General features: G+C 39.9%; 1 protein-coding gene across 1 annotated transcript in view; it reads left to right on the top strand.

The window, feature by feature from the left end:
* Window positions 1–11,272, top strand: part of wdr12 (WD repeat domain 12) — a 61,305-nt gene extending 50,033 nt beyond the window's left edge. The window contains exons 9-13 of the mRNA XM_078551714.1: window positions 9–149; window positions 1,260–1,365; window positions 7,528–7,660; window positions 9,292–9,364; window positions 10,591–11,272. Coding sequence (XP_078407840.1) covers window positions 9–149; window positions 1,260–1,365; window positions 7,528–7,660; window positions 9,292–9,364; window positions 10,591–10,668 — 531 coding nt within the window. The 3' untranslated portion in view covers window positions 10,669–11,272. The remainder of the gene's footprint in view (window positions 1–8; window positions 150–1,259; window positions 1,366–7,527; window positions 7,661–9,291; window positions 9,365–10,590) is intronic.
* Window positions 11,273–11,930: the final 658 nt, after the last annotated feature.

Genomic DNA, 11,930 nt, shown 5'->3' on the forward strand with positions numbered 1-11,930 from the left:
TTCCACAGACTCCTATGATGACACTATCTGGTCACAATGAAGCAGTTTCTTCAGTCTTGTGGTCTGATACAGAGGAACTCTGTAGTGCGTCTTGGGATCATACTATAAAGATATGGGATGCTGAAACCGGAGCCCAGAAATGTACTTTGGTGAGTTTATGACCTTTACACAGCAGCATAGATTCTGGAATAAATATTTAAGTAGGTCTCAGTGGGACACATTGTTCCCACATCTACCTTTTTGAGGGAACCAGATTAATTGGGTAGGACAGGGAAGATGGTGTTTGCTCAACTGTTGCTCTTGGGCACTAAGAATGTTAGAGGGTTTGTGTAGATACATTTCTGTCCTCTCCAGATGAGAAGAAATGATTACCTGTAAATTCCTTCCTCAGTTATCTGGAGCAAATTGCTCTATGTTGTGACTTGAAGGAACAGCCCCTTTCTTGCCACTTTGATGCATTTTGTTAGTAACTCAAAACCTCCAGGAAAGCTATGAATAAAAACTGTTAAAGAACAAATCATTTTTATTGGATTTTCAAATAATCCCAAAACAAAACTTTCCAGTTATACAAAAGCATAATGCTGCGGATACTGGAAATCTGAAAGATAAACAAAGTGCTGGACAGATCTTGTAGAATCTGTGGAGCGAGAAACTGAGTTATATTTTATGCCTGTGACCTTTCATCATCTGACCTTTCATCAGTGACCTGAAATGTTAACTGTCTTACTCTCTTCACAAATGCTGCTAAACCTGATATGTATTTCCAGCATTTTCTGTTTTTACTTCCTAGTTATACTTATTGTGCTAATGATTTAAAATTGCCATTTATGTATAACTTTGGCCTATAATACCGTATCCAGGTAGCCATTCTTAAGGTGTGATTCGTGACAGTATGTGCTGCTATGAAATGACCATTTACTTTTACTTTTGTGGAAGGTACTGCATGTGTATGACTGTTTTTTTGTTCCATGCTCTTTTCTCATCTTACAATCACTCTGACTCTTCCAAAAGCTGTTTTCTCATGGACAGTAAATGTCTAAATGCCTAAATTTAATGTGATAACAGATCTTAGTCTAAAATACAACAGTAGAAAAACAATCAAATAAGAATGAACAGATTATCTAATTTGTGTTGTAGCTGTCTAATCACATCTGGTACTTGAAGCTAAGTATTTCCTCACATTGACTTGTATTATTTCATGCTATCTGAAACAGGAGGTTTCCTTATATTCCTTAGTTTCCTATCTTTTTTCTCTACAGAGTGGGAACAAAGTGTTTAATTGCATCTCTTATTCCCCATTGTGCAAAAGGCTGGCATCAGGCAGTACAGACAGGCACATCAGGCTGTGGGACCCACGCTCAAAGGGTAATTTCTAAATGTTTTGTGCTTTCTCCTACAAGATATTATCTCTTTAACCATCCTGTTAGCTCCATCCTGTTAGCTTACCTCTCAAGTACTTCTTGCATAGAATGTGAATGTAATTGAGTTATTTAGCCCAGTAAAGGGTGCATTGCTATGTCATAACATTGAAAGCAGAGTGTTTTATCAGAATTTAAGTACATTTAGGATTGATTTCAAGAACACAGGAAATAGGAACATGAATAGAACGTCGAGTCTGCTCCGCCATTCAATACAATCATGCCAGCACCCATATCCCTTGATTTCCTGAGAAACCAAAAAACAGTCCATCCCAACCTCAGATGTATTCGAAACAGGATTTTACACAACCATTTGGGGTAGAAATTACAAAGGTTTCCAACCCTTTGAGTGAAGAAATTTCTCCTTCTCTCAGTCCTAAATAATTGACCCCTTATCCTGAGACCATATTTTGGATTTCCCTGATTAGTGAAGACTATCTCTCAGCGTCTACCCTATCAAGCCCTTTCAGAATCTATATGTTTCAATGAGATCGCTTCTCATTCCTCTAAACTCCAGAGAATATAGGCCCAATTTGCTCAGCCTCTCATTATAGGACAATCCTCTCATCAGGGACCAGTCCAGTGAGCCTTCGCTGTACCACCTCCAAAGTATATTCTTCCTTAAATATGGAGATGAAAACCGTATACGGTATTCCAGATGTGGTCTCAACAAAGCCCTGTACAATTGTAGCAAGACTTAAATACTCCTGTACTCCAATTTCCTTGCAATAATGGCCAACATGCCATTTGCCTTTCTAATTGCTTGTTGTACCTGCATGATAACTTTCTGCGTTCATTGTATGAACACACCCAAGTCTTTTTGAACATCAACATTTACAAGTTTCACACCTTACAAAACATATTCTGCTTTTCTATTCTTACAACCAAAGTAAATAACCTCACACTTATCCATGTTATACTCCATCTGCCATCATGTTGCCCACTTTCTTAACCTGTCTATATCTCTTTGCAGCCTCTCTATGTCCCCCTCACAGCTTACATTCCCACCTAGCTTTGTATCATCAGCAAACTTAAGATACATTACTCTCTGTCTCTTCATCTAAGTCATTAATATAGATTGTAAATGGCTGAGGCCCCAGTACTGATCCTTGCAGCACTGGACTTGTCACAGCCTGCCAATTTGAAAATGCCCCGTTTATGCATTCTCTTTGCTTCCTACCCTTAACTAATTCCCAAACCATGCTAATATACTATCCTCAATTCCATGAGCTCTTATCTTGTGTATTAATCTTTTGTGTGACACCTTATCGAATGCCTTTTGGAAATCCAGGTGTACCACATCTAAAGATTCCCCTTTATCCTACCAGTTACATCCTCAAAAAATGTTAATAAATTTGCCAAACAGGATTTCCCTTCGGTAAACCATATTGACTTATTCTAATCATACTTTGCTTTTCTAAGTGCATTGTTAAGACTTTCTTAATAATAGATTCTGGCGTTTTCCCAATGACTTGATGTTAGGCTAACTGACCTGTAGTTCTCTGTTTTCTCTCTCCCTCCTTTCTCGAAAAGGGGATTACATTTGCCAATTTCCAAGCTAATGGAACTGTTCCCGAATCTAAGCAATTCTGGAAAATCATACCCAAGAGCGTCTTCTGTCTCTGCAGCTCTCTCTTTTAGAACCCTAGGATGTAGGCCTTCAGTTCCGAAGGATTTGTTGGATTTTAGTTCCATAATTTTTTCCAATACTTTTTCTCTGCTGATATTAATTATCTTAATCTTCTTAATCTTTTTAACCCCTTAGTTTACCCTCTATTTATGATATGCAACTTGTGTCTTCTACCGTGAAGACAGACACAAAGTATTTGTTCAATGCTTTTGTCATTTTCTCATTCGGCATGATTTCTCCTCCTTCTGCTTCAAAAGGACTAACGTTTTCTTTAGGTAGTCTTTTCCTTTTTATATATTTTTAAGACAATCTATTTTTATATTCCTGGCTAGTTTACTCTCATTCTGTTTTTTCTCTTTTTATCAACTTTTTGTTGGTTTTTCTTGCTGAATTTGTGTTTCTTAATGGAATATATTTTTGCTGAATATTTTGAATTGTTCCTTTAAACATTTCCCGTCACACTCTAGTCTATTTACCCAATCATCCTTAGCCAGCTCTCCCCTCATACCTATGTAATTGGCTTTGTTTAAGTTTAAGATTCTTGTTTGTGATTAGGATATGTCACTTTGAAACTTAACTTGGAATTCAACTATAGCATGATCACTATTTCCCTGTGGATCTTTTACTATGACGTTACTAATTAACCTTCCCTCAAACCACAATACTAGATCTAAAATAGCTTTTTCCCTAATTGGTTTTATAACGTATTGCTTCAGAAAACTGTCCTGAAAATATTCTACAAACTCATCTTCCAGATCAATTTGATTGCCCCAGTCTTTATGAAGATTAAACTCGCCCCACAATTATTTAAAAAAAATATTTATTCATTCGTGGGATGTGGGCTTCACTGGCTGGGCCAGCATTTATTGCCCATCCCTAATTGCCCTTGAGAAGGTGGTAATGAGCTGCTTTCTTGAACCGCTGCAGTCCATGTGGTGTAGGTACACCCACAGTGCTGTTAGAGAGGGAGTTCCAGGATTTTGACCCAGCGACAGTGAAGGAATTATTACATTGCCATTGTAATAGGCTCCATTAATTTTTGTTTAATGATTTGTCCAATGGTATATTAAGGGGCCTGTAAACTACTCCCACTCCACCCATACTGATTCTACTTCATGATCTTCTGAGCCCGGATCCTTTCTCAGTAATGCCCTTATGTCATCCTTTATAGTTTCAGTGGAGCCCATCCCAACAGAATAGCTCCCTTTTCCCTGAGTACTGATACCAGTGCCCCATGAATCGAAACCTCTCTTTATATTATCCTTTACTATCAGGGCTACCCTGCTTCCTTTGCCATTTTGTCAGTCTTTGTGAAATATTGTGTACCTTGAAATATTTGTTTCCCAATTTTGGTCATCTTGTAACCTTGTCTCTGTAATAACAATTAAATCCAAACTATTTTCCTCTATTTGTGCAACTAGTTCACCTATCTTACTGTGCCTGCTGTGCACATTCATATAAAGAGACTTTGATTTAATTTTTTTAACCATTATTTCCCACATGGACCTTCTCACTGATGATAAACTCTCTGTCCCTTCCTGTCCCACTCTAGTCTTCACCCATATTGCAACACTGTTCCATTGCCTTGACTTCTTTCCTTTGATTTCTAAATCTCTCTTCACCTGAATGCCCTCCCACCACATCCCTCACTGCCACCCCACCACCTCTGTTAGTTTTAGGCCCTGTCCACAGCCCTAGTTATACAGTTGGCCAGGACACTGATCCTAGCCCAGTTTAAGTGGAGTCCATCCCAACGGAATAGCTCTCTCTTTCCTGAGTACTAATACCAGTGCCCCATGAATCAAACCTCTCTTTCCCACACCAGTCTTTGAGATATGTGTTTAATTCTCTAATCTGCTTGACTTTATGCCAATCGGCCCGTGGCCCAGATAATAATCCAGAGATGATTACCTTTAATGCTCTGCATTTTAATTTGGACCCTAACTCCTCAAACTCTCTCAGCAGAACATCATTTCTGGTTCTACCTATGTCGTTCCCATGTGGGCCACGCCAACTGGATCCCCCCCTCCCACTCTATTCCCGAGGAGATGTTCTTAACCGTGACACTGGGCAGGCAACATAATCTTTAGAGCCCCCGGTCATGGCTGCAGAGAACAGTGAACCCCTGACTATACTGCCCCCCAGCGCTACCACATTCCTTTTCGCTCCCCCCATTTAAATAGTATCCTGCACCATGGTCATTTCGCGCATCTACCCTTCAGCCCTCCTCATCCACACAGGTAGCAAGCACCTAGTACCTGCTGGTCAAAGTCAAGAGCTGAGGCTCCTCCATCACAACATGCTGGCCCTTCATGCCTGCATGACTTGCAGTCAAACCTCCTTTTACCATTTTACCCTCTTGTCCCTGACCATTGACCAACTCTAAAGTTCTGTCTAGCCTAAAGAGTGTGACAGCCATCTGGAACAAAGTGTCTAGGTAACTCTCCCCTTCCCTGATGCCCTGCGATGTCTGCAACTCAGAGTCCAGTTTAGCAATTCTAAGCCAAAATTGCTCAATTTGCAGACGCATATTGCAGATATGGTTGTCCGAGGTTGGGGTGTATTTCGTAGGTTCCCACATGCTGCAGTCACGGCATAGGACCATCCCTGCCATGCCTGTCTAACCTTATTTGTTTAATTAGTCAATTAATTGTTAATTTACACAGCTAAAGTAATAGAAAGTTCACTCTCCTAGCTTGGAGACAAAAGAAGACTCACCAGCTACTGGCGGCTGAAAAAAGACAGAAAAAGGAGCATCTCTTTTCCCCACTACATCAAATTCCGTCCTGTACTACTCAAATTCCAGACTATTCACTTGGTTTGCATCGCAATCAGGTCTCTTCCCCATTCTGTACATTCAAGGATGAAGCGACCTTTGATCAACCCAGAGAGTTACACAATATACAGTAGACTATATTTACATTTCACCCACCTACCAGGACCATCACAAAGCACTGAATTCTATTGAGATATGGTTCCATGAACACTGGCAGCTCAAGGAGTCATCGTATGTATGGATTTGGAATGCCTCAGTAGCAGGTGATGGCAGGCATTGAAGCCTGATCGTGGCCACATCTAAATCCCCTTGTGTGCACTTTCTGATAGAAGTCAGTGGATAGTGGCCAGGAGTAAGTACTCTGGCAGATTTTAATCATTCCTTGGTCAAAGCTTGCTCGGACAAGTTACAGGGAGTAATTACTATCCTGCCCGACAATTGCCATGGAAAGTGCTTTATTTCCATTTACTGCCTGGTGCAGAAAATGGATAGAACCCATCATATAGAAGATTTGCCATGAATCTGTGCCAACCAATTTTTTTGGTCATTAGTTCGGATATTTTATATGCACCAGAATTGGCCTAGCAACTTCGTTTAATTATTCAGTAGCTGGAAAAAATTGTTGCAGTGCAGGCATTAGAAAGTTATACCCTTGTGGACCCCACTCTTGACCCATCTTGTGCATATCAGGCAATAAGGAATGTGATTGGCCTTGCATTTAAAACATGTCCGGTGTGTATCATCTGAAATACTGTGTACAGTTTTGGTCTCCTTATTTGAAAAAAGATATAATTGTGTTAGAAGCAGTACAGAGAAAGTTAACTTGACTCATTCCTAGGATGAAGGGCTTATCCTATGAAGAAAAGTTGAACAGTTGGGCCTACACCCATTGGAGTTTAGAAGAATGAGAGGTAATCTCATTGAAACATATAAAATCCTGAGGGGACTGGATAGGGTGGATATCAGGAGGATGTTTCCATTCATGGGGTAGTCTAGAATCAGGGGACACAGTTTAAGAATAAGAGATTTTAAGACTGAGATGAGGTGAAATTTTTTCTCTGAGAGTCGTTAGTATGTGGAATTTTCATCTTCAGAAAGCAGTGGAGGCTGAGTCATTGAATTTATTCAAGGCTGAGTTGGATAGATTCTTGATAGTCAAGAGAGTCGAGGGTTATTGGGGCCAGACAGGAAAGTGGAGTTAAGACCACAGCCAGATCAGCCATGATCTAATTGAATGGCAGAGCTAGCTTGAAGGACCGTATTGCTGACTCCTGCTCCCAAGTCCTTATGTTCCTAAATTTTACAATGCCCCAATCATTTCTGATTTTTATGGTATCACAAGGATGCTGATGGTGGAGAACAACCTGCTGCCTTGTTTGGTTTTTCATTGTTTTGACTGGTTGTCAAAGCATCCATTAACTTAAGGGGATTGTAAATGAACTTATTCTGATATTGCCTCCTAATGTAGACAATGACAACAACTGAAGCAGCTGCTTAATTCCAGGTCACAAAGGCTCTATACAAATCCATGCCTTGGTACAGTATTGCCACAAGGCTATCTAAATGATTCTTTCCTGTCTACATTAATTAATTCATTCTCTATAAAAATAAAGAAAGTGCTTTTTGTGTTTTGGCCAAAATAACCTGGAAGGGGTTGGGGCTACCGCACTGTATAATTACTTTCTCTTCTCTCTCCCCTGCAGATGGATCTCTAGTACTGCTGTCCCTAACTTCACACAATGGATGGGTAACGGCAGTGAAATGGTCACCCATACATGAGAATCAGTTGATTTCAGGCTCTTTCGATAAATTGGTCAAGCTGTGGGATGTAAGAAGGTATCTTGAGAATTAACTTTGTTTTTTGGCAGGACAGAGATCCACAGAAGCCGGATTGAAATTATTTCTGCAAAACTAAGATGCTGTCATCAGGGTAACCATTGCCACCAGTGGAACTACTTTAGAACAAGCCTCATTTTTACCAGTCAGGTATAGTTTCACAGTGGCAGCAAGAAAACTAGTCTCCAGAATGAGAGTCAATGCTAATGTGCATCTTGATTCTATTGTGGCGATTACAGAAAGCTTCACAAGTGAACATAAGTAAATGGCCTTGATTAAAATTATTTAACACTGTTTTGGAAAAAATATTTCATGCTCCGTTAATTTTCCCCAATTGGATGCAGTTCCACTGGCAGTATTAGTCCCCCAGCATTTCAGCCAAGTGGCCATTCTTCATGTGTAGGGCCTGGACAGCATGTGTTGAACTTTGGAAGCACAGCTGAGCTGACTTTGTCCTTACTTGGTGTCCACACATACATTCCTGGCAAGGATCACTGCATATCATTCCACTTTACACTCCATCTCTTTTTTCCTATCTCTACCTTCCTAACCCAGTTGGCTTATGCCAGTTGCAGCGCTCCACTCTGATTAACATTTGCTAACAGTACAGACTGGTGTAAGAGCATTGAATTGTAAATTATTTTAAGGTGCATGTTACCAAACCCTGTTCATGTTTTAGAGATGTCATCGTGATGACTCGTGTCACAAGACAAAAATTCACCAGTGAAATGGCCAGGCACAAAAAGATTCAAAAGATTCCAGAATTTTCAATAATATGAGATTAGTTGTAACTTCTATTTTAGAAAAATCAGATGAAGGGGCAGAAGTTAGAGGAGTAAGGAGGATCGCATTTCTTGGGATGGAGTGAACGAGCAAATATCCAAGAAGAAAGAAAGATGAATTTGGATCATTAGTAAGTGAAACAGAACAATAGGATAGGGGTAAATTTAGAAGCATACATCTTGAGAAGGAGGGAAAACTGGACTAGAAGGCCTTGTTGGGTCCAGAGAATTAAATGTTGAATAAATATGACAGGGACCTGATTTTGGTTATTTTATCATGGAACAGTGATAAGAAGTATCTTTGCCAAGAATCCCTCCCCTGCAGGATCAAGTAAGCCCCAGAATCAGCAGTCATCAATACAGCTTTGCACAACTAATGCACCCAAGTCTTGATATTGCTGCTCTTCCTGCTCCAAGGCCTTCAATAATGCTGCTGTGTTAGTGGCTCTCTAGAGCTAAAGCATTCTTTCCATTTCTGTGGAGAATCAGGTGTGTACATTTATCAATTAAACTGCTTTTATGTTACTGTTGGTTTTATCTGGGACTCATCAATAGGCTGAAACTGGCTCTCTTTTCCTGGAAAAAGAGTCGTACACAAGAAGTGGTTTACAAATCTGCCATTGGGATAAATAAGTCTGATTCGGAGCAAGTACAGCATGGATGCTGATCTCCTGCAATCTTACTTGAATAAGTGCCAGTAGAAAAGTGGTTTTAAATATAGAAAAATGGCTGGCCTGGGTCAAGTTGCTAATGTTCTGAAACCCCAGTTTGGCATTATAGTTTAAGCCCATTGATTGCTCAATCAATAAGCATGTGCATAAATTGCTTCATCTATCTTTTCTGTTTTAGTTGTAAGGCTCCCTTATATGATATGAATGCACATGAAGACAGAGTACTCTGTGTAGACTGGACAGAGAATGGGGTAAGCATGTATCTGTCTTAGCATCAATTGTGTTTTTTTCCTCTACGTATGAGATCAGTATAAAATGTTGATAAACTGATAAAATCAGTATAGTGTTAGATCAGTGTAAAATTTGAGCACCTATTATTTTTTAATGTTTGTAAATATTTTGAGCCTTTCTACCTTAATATGGTAGAGATCAGAATAAAAACTCAGTTTTTTTTACATGCGCTGATTATTATTCCTCCTACCTAAAGTGTGATTTGAGTAATGCACACTCAAAAAATTGCCACGGAAACCCCACATTTTCTGTTGTTCCCTTATTAGTTTCCTCTTCTATTAGCATGTCCAGTTGAATGTCAACACTTACAAGTCTGAGATGTCTTAAACTGAGGTGAATTGCAGGGAAACTCTTTCATTCTGCCAAGCTGATAGGATGACAGTTCCCAGGCAATAGACATTTGTTTCAGGTGGGTTCAGGTCTGTTGTTTATTGGTGAGAGCTCACAGCAGTAGTTGATTAGTTGTTGCGCTCAGTAACCATAAAAATGACTGGAATCATAGAATATTGCGGCGCAAAACCAGCCCGTTAAGTTCAATTTTTTTCTCATGAGTCACTTAGTCTCAAAACCGTGCTACTTTAACAAGGCTAAAGGTGCGATTAATGTTCCACGTTGACCAGAAAAAGTTATTTGGGTCTTTTCTCTAAGCCATTTTAGTGCTTCAGTGGAAACCTAATTGGAGAGATCCAGAGAGTTTCAGAAAAAAAAATGGGCATCAATTTAGGAGAGGTTGGAAGAAAGTTTGTAAGTGGGTGCCCTTGACTGAGTAGGAAAGTTTGTAATCCATGAGCGATTTAGCAGAGCTTTGAAATCGTGAAAGATGAAGTGTTGTGTACTGAAGGAGATATACTGGGGTGGTGGACAATGAAGACTTCAGAGGGGACAAGAGAGTGTGATCTGGTGATGAGAGCTACACAACTACCTCTATAGCAGATTGCTAAATAAACATTTAAAGAAGGGGGGGAATGCCAGTTGTCTCATCTGATGGAGGTTCTTCACTCCAAAATTGACTCTCTGCCCTTGTCCTATGACCTGAGATTGCATTAATGGGGGAAAAAAGCAAACTGAGTAATTGCACAGAAAATGCTGAGTGGCTTGTGAAGACCTTGAGAGATAGGAAAATAATTAATAACATCAAAATATTGGGGTGTGCAGACAAATTAATTTTTCTCTTTGACCTTTTCAGTTGCTGTTAAGTGGTGGAGCAGACAACAAATTATTCTCGTTCAGATATTTGGCTCCCACTTCTGGGGATGGAGCATGAGGGAGAATACGAATTTGTTAAATGATGGAGGACCAAAATACCACTGGAGGACACCATCGGCTTCATTGAAATACTTCAGACTTTCTTGTCTTCCATTTTGTTCTTAAACCACCTTACAAGGAATTGAATAAGATCTGTTTGCCTGCCATGACTGTCCTGAGTTCTGATCTCATTCTGTCAGCTCTAGCCTTGCAAAAGTCAGTGTAATAATACCTGAAGGCCCTTTCAATAAGATTACTGGCATTAGGATTTAAACTTGGATATGAGGGGCTGGAGTACACCTCTGCGAGGGTAAGGAGGATGAGAAAATTTACTGCTGTTGTGGGTTTTTTCAGTCATCTGTAATTATACTACACCTAATTTTAAAATAAGCCTGCCCTGGAGTTTCTAATTTTGTACTAAAAGTTGTTAGTCCAGCCATGCTCGTGTTAAATGTTGAACTTGCTGTGATTGATTTAATTCCTTTAGAGCCATCTGCATTGTTTCCTCCAGACTTCTCCATTGATGTCACCATCAAGACAATATGATCCAACAATTCACCATTATCTCTTGCATTCTTATTAAATCCTCCTGGGCCATTAGGGTTGTGGTTGATGTAAACCAGGTGCAGTCTTGGCTTTGGCTGGCTGATTTAAACAACTCACTGCTCACAGCAAGTTTTTGCCCTGGTGCTGTAAGTGGTTGGGTATTTTCTTACCATGGATGAGTGTCCTCTCATAGAATGTTAATTTCCTAGGATTTCTTACCATTCTTAATTAATTGAAATTGATTTTTCTCTCGAGAATCAATCATAGAATCTCAGAATTGTTACAACACAGAAGGACATTGTGTGTCAGCTCTCCAAATGAGCAATTCACGTAGTACCATTCACCCGCCTTCTTCCTGTAACCCTGCACATTCTTCCTTTTCAAGTAGCAGTCTAATTCCCTTTTGAATCCCTCAGTTGAACCTTCCTTCACCACCCTCTTGGGCAGTGCATTCCAGATCTCAACCCCTCGCTGTGTGAAAAAGTTTTTCCTCATGTCGCTTTTGCTTCTTTTGCCAATTACTTTAAATCTGTGCCCCCTCGTTCTCAATCCTTTCATAAGTGGGATCAATTTCTCCCTATTTTCCCTGAATTTGAATACCTCTGTCAAATCTCCTTCCAGCCTTCTCCTCTAAGGAAAACAGTCTCAACTACTCCAATCTTCATAACTGAGGTTCCTCATCCCTGGAACCATTCTTATGAATCTTTTCTGCACTTATTCCAATGCTTTCACATC

This window comes from Cetorhinus maximus, chromosome 11, assembly GCF_964194155.1.
Source record: "Cetorhinus maximus chromosome 11, sCetMax3.hap1.1, whole genome shotgun sequence".
Taxonomy (NCBI): Eukaryota; Metazoa; Chordata; class Chondrichthyes; order Lamniformes; family Cetorhinidae; genus Cetorhinus; species Cetorhinus maximus.